Raw genomic sequence first — 17,655 nt, 5'->3', positions numbered from 1 at the left:
CGAGAATTATAGCTAATAAGGCTCTAATAACAGAATCAAATAATTTTTTCAGTGTGGTACAGGAAATAAACAGTGATCCTTAAAATGAAGGGGGAAAAGAGGCCATAATATGTAATTAATGGTCTACATGGGCCAAATATTACCTTACTCTAATGTCCCAAACACCCATAAGATTTGCTGTTATAAAATTGGGTGGCATGGTGGCGCAGAGATTAGCACTGCAGCCTCACAGCACCAAGCACCCAGGTTCGATTTCCAGCTTGGATCACTGTCTGTGCGGAGGCTGCACGGTCTCTCCGTGTCTGCGGGGTTTCCTCTGGTTTCCTCCCACAGTCCAAAAGATGTGCTGATTAAGTGCACCGGCCATGCTAAATTCTCCCTCAGTGCACCAGAGCAATGTGACAACTAGGGGATTTTCACAGTAACTTCATTGCAATGTTAATGTAAGCCTATGTATGACACTAATAAATAAACTTTAAAATCTTAATAAACTGAAGAACAGCCATCATAGCATTTCAGTGCTCCTACAAACCATTCAAGCCTCAAGTTTAATTGCACTTCAAAAACTATCCAAAATTTCCAATACTGGAGTTTTGCTCAATACCAAGTGAAGCAGCCTTTGCTGAACAGTTTTTATTCAGGCATTCAGTGGCTAAAACCCAATCCATCCATATATTGAAATTTGCATAATGAGCAACATGCCCTTGGGTCATGTATGTGATCTTAATAAAGATTATATGGCATTACAAAGTGCATCAAACCAAATTTAAAATAAAATTGGGTTGCTACAAGGAATTTTCATCATTCTACAATATGATTCCACAGAGGCTGTCGTCACCTGGAAGTAAACTTAGCAGAAAGTGGCATAATGTTTTTGCTTATAATTAGGAAAACCCACAGAAATGAATAGCATAGACTTCATTTCCTTGGAAGATTGCCTGCATTGAAAATTTTTTTTTTATTTGGATAACTCTAAAGAAAAAGTATCCCACATAAGACTGATGCAATAAATACAATGAGTAAATGAAGAAACTTAGCAAAGTGTTAAGTCAGCCTAGTCGTAAACATTTTCATTAACCAAGCTTGTCCAATATACAGAACTTCTGAAAAACTAATGCACACTAAATGCTTTAAGATTAAATGTTGCAAAAAATCACAAACTGAAGGACATTTTTGGTAACTTCAAACCATACAAGTTTGAATACAGTGAGTTTTTAAACACTGATTAAACACTCATCTATCTTACTTCCAGGAAGGTATTAAAATGAGTACGTTGGGCAAGTCAATGGTACATCAGCAAGTGGGAACACAACGGGCACAAAATATATCAAGTGCATTTTAGTGCAATTTCTTTTCTCTATAAAAGGCAGTCACCACAATTGAATGCCTGTCACTTTTGACATAGCCAGTTCTATGAAATCTATTAACAACTTGACTACATTCACAGAGACTCCACATAGCAAACTTCACACATTCAGTTAACAGGCTACAACAGCTAATTGACATTCTGTTAACCATATATTATTTAGCATCCAGGAGGGTCTTTAGGCAATGAATTAATGGGATATATATAGTGTGCAGGGATTCAATTCTAATGTCTTTATTCAAAAAAATGAAAAAGGACCCTAGAAGAGTAGATAATATGCCTTTAGTGTTTTTGAAGCACACCACTGCAGCACAAATGGAGTTTTAACAGTAGCCTAAAGGGCAACTGTCAAACATAATATCCTGTGCAGCTATTAGACTCATGAGGCTCCTGTAAAACAGGAAGATTTGAGTAGCATGCCCTTTCAGCTTCCTATGAGCAAGTTAGTTAACAAAATGTATTCAATGATGATTAAGAACATAAGAACATAAGAAATAGGAGCAGGAGTAGGGCATCTAGCCCTTCGAGCCTGCCCCGCCATTCAATAAGATCATGGCTGATCTGTCAAGATTCCTTCTATTTTGCCATGGGCTCACTATGGACCTTGTGCCACAAAATTTCAGCCCAAATTTATTCCATACATTTAATATCATGCTTAGGCGTGGCCACAATGCACATTCTAGCTGATATGGTGGACAAAACACAAATTATCCAACACAAAATTGATAGGAGGCCTTAGGACATGGTAAATGGTACCAAAGATTTAAAATAAACATCCTACCACAATTGTAGCAGGAAACTCATCAACTCCTGCAGGCTAAAGTTATCATGCAAAAAACTTAGTATTGCATGTTCCTTTAGGAAACAAATCATTGGCAAAACAAAAACATTTTTGTGCACTATTTCCATTTTGCTTGGACAAACAGGAGCATCAAGAGGAGGTCGCTGAACAAACTAATACAAGAGTACAAAGTAAGTGATGGACTCAAATTAGTTTGAAGTTATTTCAGTCCAGCTTAATGGCTTAAATACTACTGTAGAATATTGCCAGATGCACAAAATGTAGAGTTTGATCAGCTACTTAAAAGGTCACATCATAAACTTCATTTCATATTCTAGTTTCTGATGTTGTATGTTCTGCACCCAAGTTTCTATCTCAAAATTTTTTTGTTAATTCACGTACAGGATGTGGACGTCACTGGCTAGACAGCATTTATTGCCCATCCCTAATTACCCTTGAGACAGTGACGGTGAGCTGCGTCTTGAAGCCCTGCAGTCCTTAAGGTATAAGTACACTCAGTGCTATTAAGGAGGGAGTTGCAAGATTTTGACCAGCAAGAGTTAATGAATAACAATATATTTGCAAGTCAGGGTGGTGAGTGACTTGGAGGGGGATCCTCTAGGTGGTGGTGGTGTTATCAGGTATCTGTTCCTGTCTAAATAGTAGTAATCGTGGGTTTGGAAGGTGCCATCTAAAGAACCTTGGTGAGTTCTTGCAATGAATCATGAATGGTACACTTGGCTGCCATTGTTCATCAGTGGTGGAGAAATTGAAAGTTTGTGCAAGGGGTAGCAATCAAGCAGGCTCCTTTTTTCTGGTAAGTGGAGAGTACTCCATTGCACTCAACTTGTGGCTTGTAGATTTTTGGACAGGTTTTGAGGAGTCAGGAGGCTACTTACTCACCACAGGAATCCTAGTCTCTGACCTGCTCTTGTAGCCAAAACATTGACCAGAAACTGAACTGGACTAGCCATGACAATGGTAATCCCAGATTGTTGATAGTGGAGGTAACACTGAAAAGCACTGCATTTTGGATTCTTATTTCCTAATTGTGCATTCTTTCCGGCAGCGAGATATTTTTTCAAGGTTGTTTCCCTTCAAAAATTGAAAACGGTACCATTTACTATAAGAATAGTCATTGCTACCCTGCCAGTGGGAAGCAACAGGTAGCTAATACAGATTATTTTCAACATTTGTTTTTATTATAGCCAGTACGCTTACTAAGTCATGTCTTTTGGCAGCCAGTCCAAAATAAGCATCACTACAGTCACAGAAGCCATTTGGCTGCAAATGTATTATATAAAAACACATACTAAAATACTCCTTCTCCACTAACCAGAAATAACAATTTTAAAGGCACACGCCAATTTGCATATTTCTCTCACAAACCACAGGAAACTCTAAACAGAGCTGCAGAAGAGATTTGTGAATTACATGGTACAATGCTCCTATTATTTTAGGACATCAAATCACCTGACTTGTTACAAGTGTCAATCTACTAGTAGGTAATAAAAGTGAATGCTGCCTCCAATATCAAAATTCTGGGGACTACCATTGACCAGAAACTGAACTCGATGAGCCATCAAATCACAGAATCACTACAGTGCAGAAAAGGCCTTTTGGCCCATTGAGTCTGCATTGGCTCTCTACCCAGGCCCTCTCCCTGCCCTATCCTTGTAACCTTGCACATTTGCCATGGTTGATCCATCTAACCTACACATCTTGGGACACTAAGCAGCAATTTAGCATGGCCAATCCACCCAAGCTACACATTTTTGGATTGTGGAGGAAACCAGAGCACCTGGGGAAAGCTAATGCAGACATGGGAAGAATGAGCAAACTCCATACAAGCACCTGAAGCCACAATTGAAGCTGGGAAGCAGGTGCTGTGAGGCAGCAGTACTGACCACTATGCCACCATATAAACATTGGCTACCTGAGCAGGTCAGAGGCTAGGATTCCTGTAACTCACCTCTAGATGCCCTGAAGTCTGTTCACCATGCAAAAGCCACAAATCTGGCATGCGATGGATTGCTCTCCACTCATCTGGACAGTGTAACTCCAACAACACAAGTAGCTTGACGCCATGTGGCCAAAGTGGCCCACTTGATTGTCACCCCATCCCCAAACCTTTATTTCCTCCAACTGACACACAAGTGGCAGTAGTGTACACCACCCACAAGATGCAATGCAGGAACACATCAAGCCTCCTTAGATAGCACCTTCTTAAGCCACAATGGCTATAACTAAAAGGATCAGATCAGCATACACATGGGAACACGGCAACTGGGAAGTTCCCCTCCAAGCCACTTACCATCCTTGACTTTAAAAGTTTATAAAGTTTAATTATTAGTCACAAATAAAGCTTACATTAACATTGCAATGAATTTACTGTGAAAATCCCCTAGTCGCCACATTCCAACAGCTATTCTGGCCAATGTACCTAACCAGCACACCTTCCAGAATGAGAGAGGAAACCCATGCAGACACAGAGTGAACTTGCAAACTCCACACAGTGACCCAAGCTGGGAATTGAATCCAGGAGTGATAAGCATTGTGCCACCGTTTTTGGAACAATACCACAATTCCTTCACTGTTAATGGGTCAAAATCCTACAACAACGGATGGAATTCAATGGTTTAAGGAGGCAACTCACCACCACCTTCACAGGCAATTAGAGATGGGGAAATCAATGCTGGCCTAGCCAGCAACACCCAGGCTTCACGGATGAATCTTAAAAACGTATACACCACCTTATTGTTCATTGCAGGTCTAATGTCTTCAGGGGTCAAAGAAGAAATTATTTCCCATTGGCAAAGTAAAGTCACCAAATTAATAGTTTGGCAGGTTCAAAAATTTTTGGGGCGGGTGGTGAAGGAGGGGTAGCGAGATGATTTGGTCTCTTTTTTGCTGCACGATACCTTCATAGTTGAAACCACCACAAATTGAGGAAGGTAGCATTCTTGCTATCAAAGTGCACAGGGAGCTATTCTACCAAAATGTATTCACATTATACGTGGCCATTTTGGTCAATGACACCGTAGGTACATTTGCACTCCGTTACTAACCATTTTGGTGCCTGATTGCTAGGTGGCTCGTTTTAAATCCTAGTTAAAGCTGCAATTTACACAAATTCTCTCAGTAAATTCATTTTTAAACTATAAGTTGATAAAAACCAATTTAAAACATAGGACGTCGGTTGAGGATTTTTGCCAAAACAAAGTTAAACTTAGAAGATATCCCTCAGTGTCTTTATAAACTCAAAGCCATCTGCAAGTTTATGTTTAGTGAGATGGAGATGGTGGTGTGTTAAAATTACTCATCACTACTCTGGCAAATCATTACTGACATATGACATTGCTGCTCATTACCCAAGTCTGTGGTAACCATTTCAGACAGTTTTACAGAATGGATTTTGTTAACATGGAATAGAACAAGACAAAAAAAATCAAAATTAAGAAGTAGTTAGCTAAATAAGCTTTCTGAATGGTACCTTTTGTGTAGCTCATTCATAGCTCAGGTGACCAGAATTGCTCCAAGCCGTTCGGATGATTAATTCAAAATCTACCAAACCAAACTTACAATTAAAAGCCGTGCAACCACAAGAAATACTAAATTGAAAACAAGGCAACCCAGTATAGCTAACTGCATTTAAATATTCAGGACCCAGGTTTATGTTTATTTGCTGCTCTGATTCCAAATCCACATTCAATACCCTTTTTGACAAATGTGATAAGTGATATTAGAAAGGTTGAAACCAAACGAAATAATTCTATGTATGGTATCTAATTAAACTGTAATTTATTCAAAGTTAGAAACAATTTAAGGAAAATGCTACATCAGAAGCAGGACACAGAAAAGTCAACAGAACAGCTGGGGATTTAGTAACTGCACCACACACCAGGATCCAATCCCTAGTTGCATAGTCCCCTATACCTATATCTTCTACTTTAACCTCTGAGGACCTTTGTGGACACCTAACCAGGATAACACCAAGCTTAACTGCTAAGGTCACATGGACAAAATATCCTAAAGACATTCAGCTGTTCTTTGATATGAAGAATTGTTGATTCGGCATTTACTAGGCAAATGTTAGTTCCGTAAGAAACTAAGCTCAATCAATCACATGTTGCCACCTTTACTGGTGTGGGGGTGGGAGTGCGGGGGGAAGAATTCATGAGGAACTAGATACGGTTTTATTTCTGCTGCTGTCTCCCATTCTACATCTTAACAGATTGAATGACTCTTTTTTGTCATGAAGATCTGACAAGAGAAATTTCAAATAAAGGAAGTGAAGTTTTTATTGCTCATTGCTGGTGGACAATGGCTGTTATCAATAACAAAGGATTGGCTCATTGCATAGTATTGTAAACGTGAATTCATTACTTCCATGGTGAAGAACGTTATACAGACCGCCAATGACAACTAATCATATGACATATAATCCAACGGATGCAAGCAACTGAAAAAGACTTAAGCAACACTAAAATAACATGGTTGGCACAGAACAAGCCATTTTCGGACACCATGCCAGTAAAGCAAAAATCGCATTTATATAGCTTTGCAGAACTAGATGTCTCAAAGTGCTTTACTGTCAATGAAATATTGAGCATAGCAAAATCTCTCAAAAAGCATAACATCCAGATAATCTGTTGTGACATTGGTTAGGACAGTGGGGACATTTCCCCTGCCCTTTGATAAATTTCCATGGGATCTTTTAAATCCACCCAAGATATGTTTAGTGTCTTATCCAAAGGACGGCTCCTTCAATACTGTAGCACTCCCTCAAGTGCTGCACTGGAGTATCAGCCTTCGATTTCTATACTGGAGTGGCACTTGAACCCAGACCCTTGTGACTCAAAAGGAGAATGCTCAGTTGAACCATTGCTGATATTGCCATAATGCGTGAGGAACACATGGATGCTCTCTGGCTCTCAGATCCAAGCTGTTTCAAAGACAGATATGGGTGTGTGGGCTCCTTCCTGCCTTCAGGCTGGGAGTGGCATGCATTACAGGAAAATTATATAAAGAAATTAAAATACACATCTTGAATGATGACTGAAAAAAATGTTAGTGCAAGAAGTTTGTATAGTTATTATTCAAGTACAAACAACAAGTGTATCATATTTACTGCATTCCAGTTACCACCTACTGCCACAAAAATGTAAAGTTTTCAGCAGGGTGTATGCAAATAAATGATTCAGAGCTGTCCAGTTTAAAGTCAAGATCTTTTAAGCTAATTTTGCTCTGGTTATACAAAGCCCCAAAGGCCAGCGTCAACATGTGCACTAAAATTATTAGTATTTAAAGATAATTTGAATGAGGAGCTGTTTGAAATACTGCACATATTCAATACCATTCCTAGTTGAGATAAACTAGCAGAAACTCACCCCTTGACATTCAATAGCTTTATCATTGCTAAGACCACACAATCAACATCCTGAGGGTACCATTAACCAGAAACTTAACTGGAGTAGCCATATTAATACTGTAGCTACGAGAGCAGGTCAGAGGCTAGGAATCCTGTGGTGAATAAATCACCTCCTGACTCCCTAAAGCCTACCCACTACTATAGGATACAACTCAGGGGTGTAATGGAATACTCTCCACATACCTGGATAAGTGCAGCTCCAAAAACACAACACCGTCCAGGACAAAGCAACCTATTTGAATGTTTATGATTGGGTGCCATTCGCTAGCTCCACCACCAAAACACAGTAGTAGCAGCATGTACTATGTACAATATGCACTGCCTGAACTCACCAAAGCTCCTCAGATAGCACTTTCTAGGCCCCTGGCCACCACGATCTCAAAGGACAAAGGACAGCAAACACTTGGAGACATGCCACTCACTACTGACTTAAATGTATATTGTCATTCCTTCAACATTGCTGGGTCAAAATCCTGGAACTCCCTCCCTAACAGCACTGTGGGTATATTTACACCTCTGGATTGCAACAGTTCAAGAAAGTAGCTTACCACTATCTTCTCAGTGGTAATTAGGGATGGGCAATAAATGCCAACCTAGCCAGTGAAGCCCACATCCCTTGAATGAACAAATAAAAGCATGCAAAGAGTATGCGCTGCTGGATAACTCTTATCTAAAACTTGCTTCCCGGTTGCTTCCTTTAACAGAGGGAAACTGCATCCTTGGGAGTGGAAGAATCAGTGTGCTCAAGTCATATCAAGAACTAGAATAAAAGTTTGCCTTTAACTCACACAGATTTTATTTTGAATAAAAGGCAGCCCTGTATAATACAGAAGCAGGGGGTGTTCCAGGAATTATATGTACTCAATGAAAGAAAATGTTATCCTCCTATTTCCATCATGCTCACCAAGGAAGATGCAAACAAATTTCAGCAGCAATGCACAAATTACATGAAAGCTACACTAAGATTTTCAGTGGTACATTTGTTCAATTTACAGGTATGACATTTATTAATTTCTTAAATAGGATTGGATTACTTACTCCAGTCTTGTGTATCAAGTTGAACTTCTGCACAGAAACCTGGATGGATGGTTGCTATACATGGCAGCATAATGCTTATTAAATACAAAAAAAAATGAAGGGGGTTCAGGCTTACTGATAAATCTACATGAAAGATTAAAAGCAACCCTGCTCCCTCCAGGTCATGTTCTACAGTGAGTAATATTCTGATTTCCCTGTATCTTCATTAAATGCTTGAACACAGTCAGTTTTAAACAGAACCACAAATTTTCAAACTACTAAAATCAAACCAAAAGTAAAGAGGAAATACAAGATTGCTGAATAGCACAGATGACTTTAAAGGGAAAGTTAGGAAAATGAAGTGGGGAAGGAATAGAAAGAATAGAAATAGATGCAATAAGGCTAGGAAGAGACTTACATGAAGCAGAAAACTGGTAGAGCTGTAAGTTCTAGGCAAGTACTGCTATCTGAAAGTCTGCATTAATTCTTACATCATCATTCACGGTGATTTAAAATAACCCAAAATTCACTAGAAGTAGAGCTCAATTTGCAAATGAATGCATGTCAAGAAAAAAATGCAATTCAATGGTTGTAAAGCAGTAGACTTTCTTCCTTACAATTTGTGACAAGCAGCTGATGTGCCATAAATTGCAAGGGAATTTGTATTACTTATACATTCCTGAGAGTTAAGAAATTGCTGGATATGCACCTTAAATATGAATTAAACCCATCTTAGAAACTTAGAGCTTGTACTGCACAATACAAGGACACTTAAATGGGGATATTTATGTTGCTCCCGTCCTTGGAGATCCAACAGTGGAACAATTAAAACTCTGGAGGTTCACTCCAGCAAGTGGTAAATTGCAATGAGATATTTTAAATTTTCTTGTCTTTTCTTCCCCCCCCGCCCCCCATTCTTATATTTCTTTCCCTTTATCTATCCAAACTGACTTTAATTGACCCAATTTTCTTCTGTCCATGAACTCTGCTTCTTTCTCAAATCGTTCAATTGCACCATTTGAAATAGCAGATTATTGGTACCATTATTCAAACAAGATTGCAGAACCCCGCCGTCATCTCAGACTTCCAACAATGTGGTATAATTTTGTGAATAAATGCAAGCAGATTTACATTTGTTCATTATGTTTCCATTAATAAAAACCACAGAATGGGAAATAAGAGGTTTTAAGCAGCTAGAGGCAAGATGATCAGTTGCTTTGAATGTTGTCCAAGTGCAAGATAGTATTTTCTTAATATTTACCCAAACCATAAAATTTATTTACCTTTTAGACAAAACTAGATTTAGTACAAAACATAAATGGATGCCGTTGGCAGTTTGCTTGCATACTTAAACATTCCAGCACAGTAGCGTTTAAACATTTTTAAATGAGCCCACTGGCCGAGAATTCAATTAAAATCTGCTACAAGAAAATTCTGAACATAAAATACATGCTACAAACTAGCATCAACTTTTGGAGTGCCGTAATCTTAACCGCACCTCAATTTTCTTTGGAGAAATTTCAACGACTTTTTCCCTAGAATTCAAGTCAAATCAGATTCACAAATGAGTGAAAGACTGAGCGATGGCACTCAACAAAAATATCATTTTGAAATTTTTATTGCAAAAGCATAGCATCAAACCTATTATTGATTTGAAACTGATATTTATATTGTACAGCACCATAACAATTAACTGTAATTAATCACTTAAATGCCCCACATCATAGAGGGGTTATGGAATTAGTTGACCTTTGGAATTCTTAGGCCAGGAATTTCTGTGGTTTGTAAACTGTAAACCTGGAGTCAGTCGCCAAGGCCAAATACAATCTCTTCTGTATTTAGAATTATTTTTGAGCTTTCAAAGCTTGGAAGACCATTTGAGGAAATATTAAGGAATGACCTATACTACGGGTCCTCGTGGGAACTCCAACATGGGGATATTGAAGGCCTGAATCAGGATTAAAAGAGGTGTCAAATTTTGATGGAAATGTAAAATAAACACAATTTACCTGTTTGAAGCGTTTTGATATTCAGATATAGACATTGCCAGTTAAAAATACCAGCAATTATACATAAACAGACTAGAAGCAAAAACATCTGGAAATCTGAAGACAAAATAAAACACAAACACTGAACAGGTTAACTAGCATTTGCTGAGAAAGTTAATGTTTCACCTAAAAACGGTAATTTTTCCATTCTCCCCATTAAAGCAACCCGATCTGCATTTTCTGCTCATTTTAGACAGGCTAGCTTAGGTTAAAAGAAAACAAAAAAGACAGCTTGTGCTTCAAGGCAAGCTTAAGGATGGACCCATATCATTGAACACAGACAGAAACTGAAAGGAAGAAAACCAAGAAACTGGCATTTTAGTTTAAAGTAAAATTGAATAGTATTATGACTAATAATTCATGAACAGTTTAAGGCTGCTTAAGTTGAAAATTGAAGTTAATCACCAGATTCCATTAACATATTAAAGAGGATTCAGCTTTATACAGAAGTCAAAATATTTGTGGAGCAAGGATATTGAATATCATAACCTAAAACAGTTGTACAAATGTAAAAAAACCTGCAAATACAAACAAGGGACTTGATTCTCTACATTTTTGTTCATCAATCCAGACAATAAAGGACCCAAAATTCTGTCATCAAATGGAATGCCAAATGATTTCAAAGATTTTATCTACATACACGAACATACAAATTAGAGGTAAGCCTCGAGTCTGCTCTGCCATTCAATAAGATCATGGCCAAACTGCCCTACTTGCCAAACCATTTTGAGTTTGGATGTGCTTTTAGATAATTTCTTCATTCCATCTGCCCTCAATTTATTTTTCACTTGTTTTAAATTATGCTCACCTTCTAGTATTTCGGCATCTTAAACTAAAACCAACTTACCAGCCATCTTGCACAATGCCTTCAATCAACAGCTTCATAATTGAAGATCCCTACTTTTCCAGTCGTTTGCCCTCAGCAGCTGTCGGTATTGAAGGAATTTTGAAGACATTAACATATCCCATGGTTTTCCACCATCCATCTGAGATGGTACTTCCTTAAACACCAACTCAAACTCATTTATGGCAACTGCACATCTTCCCAGTTTTCATTCCTAGCTTCGCTAAATTCAGGAGATACTGTTCATCCCCAGTGGTTTGTTGTTTTGAGCTATTTCAAGCCTCTTGTAAAACTCTGAAATCTCCTTAGACTCCGTCAGTGGGACATGTTGCAGCTTTGAGAACATTTCAAGAAATATTCACAGAAACAGATGATAGAAGCAGGAGGCAATTCTGCCCTTTGAGCCTAATCTATTATTCATTAGGTTACTGGCTGATCATCAACTCAGTAGCTCGATCCTGCCTTCCCCCCCTCAAGCTCTCTGTACCCCTTTGCCCCAAGTGCAATATCAACTCCTTAGAAGCATAAAAATAATTTCCTCTGGTAGCAACTTCTATAGGTTGAACACACTCTAGGTAAAGAAAGTTTTCCTCATCTCTTCTAAACAGTTCACTATGTATCCTCAGACTGTGACCCCTGGTTCTAAATACCCCCACCATCGGGAACATCCTACTTACATATACCCTAGCCCTGTTAGAAACCTATCAAATTCTATGAGATTTTTCTCAGCTCCAGGACTTCAAGACTTAACAATTTACAGCAAGTACATTCATGATTGCTAACTGTATTTGAAGCAGCATTCAAGTCTCTAAGAAGAATGTTGCTTGTTTGGAACTGAAACAGTCAGAATAGAAAGTAAAATTGCTTCCTTTCATTTTAAAGCATTGTTCAATGTTAATAGTTAAGCTGCTTCAATTATGTTATATTTAAAATGTTAATAAAAAGTTTGTTTTACTATAAAAGATCCCCATTTTGTCAGCTTAATCAACCCTGAAGTGAAGCACGCTTTCCACACACTTATGCCAAAATAGAAAAATTGTTGGGGTCTCGTCTGGCTTCCTAACGTAAATTGGGATCCTGGTGCAGGAGCCTGCACCAGACATCATCCTCTGCTACTCAAAGTAGTGAAACAAGCTCATCTTCATTTCTAATTTCACATTTCCTTGTATTTGCTTAGAAATTAACCTGTTTAAATATTTTGCATCTGTCTTTACAGTTTGACTTTTCAAAACAGAGCATCTGGATGTCAGCTGTCTCCAGTATTGAATCCCAATTCACATTAAATTTAACATTTGGCTTCATCTTTTGCGAAGTAGTCCATTCCATTTCAGAAACGCAACAGGAACGAGTAGGCTGTTTACCCTCGTGAACCAGATCAACCATTTAGATCATGGCAGTTCTGTACCTCAACTGCATGCAACTTTAAATGTTTAGCTATTGAAAATATCTACCTTCAAAATTTCAATTTCCTCAGCATCCAGTTTCTTAGAGAGTTAAGATTTCCACTCCAATGCTTCATATTTTTACTCGTAAATGGCCCAACTCTAATTTTAAGTTTATCTGTTGTTCTGGACTCCCCCTCCAGAAAAAAATAGCGAGGTAAATACCCTACTGAATCCCTTCACGTGTCTGATCAAGTCATTCCGCATCCACTTAAACTCAAGGGAATACAGACCAGGTTTACGAAACCTGCCTTTGTAATTTAACGGTTCAAGTTCTGGTATGTTTATTGAACCTGCACTTCAACTCATTCGATTTGACTTTTTTATTGTCACACGTACTAACATAGTGAAAATTGTTTCTTGCGCACCATACAGACAAAACATACGTTCGTAGAGAAGGAAATGAAGAAGTGCAGAATGTAGTGCTACAGTCATAGGGTGTAGAGGATGATCAACTTAATGCAGGTTAAGTACATTCAAAAATCTGACAGCAGCAAGGAAAAGCTGTTCTTTAATCAGTTGATACTTGATCTCAGGCTTTTGAGATTTTCCCAAAGGAAGGTGGTGGAAGAGAGAATGTCCGGGGTGCGTGAGGTCCTTAATTACACTGGCTGCTTTGCCGAGGCAGCAGAGTCAATGGATGGGGGACTGGTTTGATGGCACAACAAGCCTTAGCTCAGTGGTGGCATTCTCACCAGACTCAGATTCAAGTCAGTCTTGAAATTTGAGCACATAAGCTAGCTTCAACTACAGTACAGAAGAAAAGCTATCCTGTCAGGGATGTAGTTTTTCAGACATTAAACCCACACTCATCTCAGCTGGACACAAATGATCGAAAATACTCTCGGAAGAGGGGCAGGGGAAACTCCCCACTGGCCTACTCAATATGGATCCTGAACCACTGTTCACAAAAGCAGATTAAATGGTCATCATCATAATGCTGTTTGTGGGACTGTGTGTATGCAAACTGGCTGCTGCATTTCTTAATATTAAAATTGTGATAAGACTTCAGAAGTACTTTGTCTGAAATGAGGTCGCCTGGCATTAGGAAAAGTGCAATATAAATGTACGTTTTTAACTTTAAAGATTTAGATCCCAAAATCAAAATGTTGTACTCCAGATGGGGTCTGACAATGGTTATGTACAATTTCCCCTCTGCTTCCTTGAGAAAATGGCAAATGTAGCCTTTGCAATTACTTGTACCTGTGCACTAGTTTTTGGTGACCCATACACATTGTCAAATTTTCCTCCCTTTATTCTCAGCTGGTGGTCTGTAGGTGAGTTAATTCCGTGTTAAAAAAATCCTTATTTATTTTACTAGGTATTTTTCCCTTCTTACTTCCTATCCACAGCCCAACATAAAAATACATCACCTACTTTCCTATTTACTCTATCCATCTGGAATATTCAATAATCACCAATAATCATCTTTCAGTTACATCGGCTGCATTGCCATGCCAAATGCTACAACAGTCTGCAGTTAGACTATTCCTGAATACTTCCAGTATTCATGCACAAGCACCTTCCTCATGCCATCAATGCTTAGCACTTGCCAAAGAAAGAAAAGCTTATATAGTGCCTCTGACTACCTGAGGCAATTCCAAACAGGCTGCAGCCAATGACGTAGTTTTGAACTGTAGACACTATTGTACTGCAGGAAACATGACAGCCACAGTAAGGTTCTACAGCCAAATATTGGGCCATAGTTATCAAATAGTGTCTTCCTTTAGTTAGGTTTTCCCATGTCCACTTATATTTTTGTTTGGCAAGTTATTGAAAGTGAGACAACAGCACAGGGGATACACAGTATCTGAGATCTGAGTGAACCAAGCAGGTAATTAACCAAATTAAAGGATTGCAATATTAAAGCATCAACACTGAGGAGATTAATTCAATGACAATCAGGTGTAAAACAAGAAAGAGAGAGGGAAAGAAAGATTGCAGAGAAAAGACAAAAGTTTAAAATTGAATCAAAAAGCTCCAAAAATTAAAAGGGGAGGATTGGGACTCCAGACTTGTAATAGTTCATATTCAAATCAGGGAGGTTATTTAGCAGTAACTAATACTGAATCGTGTCATCTAAAGTGAATTGGAGGTCTACTTAGATCACATTTATCAGGCAAATATAGCAACTTCAAACATTCCATCCATTTAAAGGGAACGATGGAGTGGGGTATTGCTGTTCGGAGACTAATGGTAGGCAGCAGAGCAACTGGGACAGCAACTGTTAGTTATCCCTGTTTAATGTGCACCTGTCGTTTGCCACTAGTCTTGCTGTTATTTTGACAACAAAATAGGGGCTAATGTATTAAAGACGTTGGCTGAGAAATAAAGATGCCAATTGACTTGACCAATATTTTCTGACTGAATTAATCCCTTCTAGCAAAAACCAGAAGTAGACATGAAAAAGCTACTTTACACCCCACTTAGCATTAATGTTCAAATATGACTTTTTGTGTTCCTGAACATTTGTACAGATGACATCCCATATTGTTAGCCCCTACGTAGGAAAATTATGAAAGTTCACAAGAGGCATCTCTAACTTAGTGAAATCCTTCGGCATGAAGAAAAAAAATTCATGCACAACATTTAGTGCTTTGCAAGACAGACTAATGCACATAAGCGACACTTAAGCTGCTATCAAGATGGGAACATTAAGGAGGATGATTAATGAAAAGAATCCAGAAGTCAAGATGACATAACAGATAAACTGAAAGAGCAGGCTAAGGAACTATAAATTCCTCACTTATCTTTGACACCACCCTGAAAATGCTTACTTTACAAGGAGACATCCAAATTTAAGACCAATGCCACCTTGTGTGTTTCTATTGCACTCGCACAGAACAGGCAATATAAAAACTAAATTTGGAGTTCTCTTTTACCCATGCTGCAATTTCTATATATACCATTTCTGTTGTAGGCCCAAAGATAATCTCTTGAGGCAATAAGTGTCACTGCGAGTAATTCAACAGAACAAAATTAAGCAATTATTCAGGATAACAAAAATACAAAAGCCCTGGCCTTGCTCAACAATTAATCACTGATTTATCTGGACAATTAATTGGCTGACACTGCATATAATCTCCATGACAGTCCAGAAGGAATTAAAGGCCAAAATGTTCAGAGAGGTGTAAAGTGTCCTGAATGATGCCTGGTAGTGTTGCCCTATGTTCTTGAATTCCTTCTCTGCACTTCTTCTTCCTCCTTTGAGCCTTTTCTGAAAGCCTCTCCTTTAACCAAGCTTGTTTGTGAACCTAATATCACCTCAGGTGGCTCAGTGTCATAGTTTGTTTGTATCATGCTCCTGTGAAGTACCTTCTAGTATGTTAAAAATGCTATATAAGTTTAAGTTGCTGTTGTTGACTATGCTATGAACAGAGGAGAATGCATCCTTTAGCACAGGGACAGAAAGCATTGCAATTTAAGATTTGGTAGTGCTGAACCTGTGACAAATTTTTACCAGCGCTTTATCAGTACCGATAATTACAATTGGTGGCAGTTTGGAGGTAAAAGATAGTAAATCTGTTTTACCATTCCTCTGAAACATACCTTCACAGATTATCTTCACCTTCATGTTTGAAACACTGAAATGCAGACTATTTAAAAGCAACCTCAAGTAATTAGTACACTTTTAGGAGCTCCTGCATGGCTGGTGAAGAGTTCACTAACTCACTGACTTTTAACGGCCAGCTGAGATAACCACACTTAGGCACTTGGTTAGAAATGGTGAAAATAAAAATCCAGAGAAAAGGAATTACAAAATATGACAATTAATACGCAATAAGTTGTCAAAATATATTACAAATACTAAAAATTACACATCCGGAATTGAAAAGCTACGATATTGGGGGGCGGGGGCGGGGGGGGGGGAGCATTAAACCTTCAACACCACTGTGGATAGAAATGTAGACTGGCCAAAATAGTAGGTCCAAGAAACCAACAAGCACATAACTGTGACCCAGATAAAAGAATATGAACCCACTTCCACGCAGGGGACGAGAAGCCAAGATGTTTTTCCTGAAAAAGCCGACATTGCCCTTGAACGACCATGTTCTGAAACTTCAATCGCCCAACCATCGGGGGAAGGGGGAACCCCCTAAATTTCAAATAACATATAGCCAAGCAGCTTTTAAAACAAAAAAAAGAGAAATACCATCCTGTTGCGAGGCCAGGCCTACCCCTGTTGGAACTCAAAGTAGAGGCCTTCACGGCCGGGTGAAAAGTAATAGGAAGAGAGAGAGAGAGAGCGGCGGGACGGACACTCACCAATACAACACCGAGAGAATCAAACATACAAATAAAACGTGCCGCTGGTTCATCTTTTCACAGTGATTGACATCGTCGTGGTTCTTTCTCCTCCAAGCGGCAGCCGCCGGGTTAGGTTACTCTGTCTGCCAGCCCCTCAGTAAGCTCCCCATGGAGACAATCCGGAGCCTTTCACCCTCCCCTCACACCAGGCCGCGTTCCCGCATGACAATCCCGTCCGCTCGCGCTGTCGAGTTGGAACCTCAGTGAAGCCACACCCCCTTCTCCTTCCCCCAGTGACGGACAAAGGAAGCCGGAGGAGGGGCCAAACGCTCCGCCCCTTCCTCCTCCTTCTCGTCACTGAAAGGAGACGCAACAAAGCTCAGCTACCGTCACGTCACCCCAATCCCGCACCCGGAGGCTGCCGCCGTGCACTCTGGGAGTTGTAGTTTTCCTTTATTTTCCCCCCGAGAAAGAGTCT

General features: G+C 39.1%; 1 protein-coding gene across 3 annotated transcripts in view; it reads right to left on the bottom strand.

Moving 5' to 3' along the window:
- suco (SUN domain containing ossification factor) overlaps positions 1-17,440 on the bottom strand; it is a 77,008-nt gene extending 59,568 nt beyond the window's left edge. For all 3 annotated transcript variants that reach the window (XM_080195915.1, XM_080195916.1, XM_080195917.1), the window contains exon 1: positions 17,196-17,440. In XM_080195915.1, coding sequence (XP_080052041.1) covers positions 17,196-17,248 — 53 coding nt within the window. In that variant the 5' untranslated portion in view covers positions 17,249-17,440. The remainder of the gene's footprint in view (positions 1-17,195) is intronic.
- Positions 17,441-17,655: the final 215 nt, after the last annotated feature.

This window comes from Carcharhinus amblyrhynchos, chromosome 9 (genome assembly GCF_965287045.1).
Source record: "Carcharhinus amblyrhynchos chromosome 9, sCarAmb.v2.hapA, whole genome shotgun sequence".
NCBI lineage: Eukaryota > Metazoa > Chordata > Chondrichthyes > Carcharhiniformes > Carcharhinidae > Carcharhinus > Carcharhinus amblyrhynchos.
Note: the sequence above shows the minus strand (reverse complement) of the source record. Positions and strands in the feature narration are given on the sequence as shown.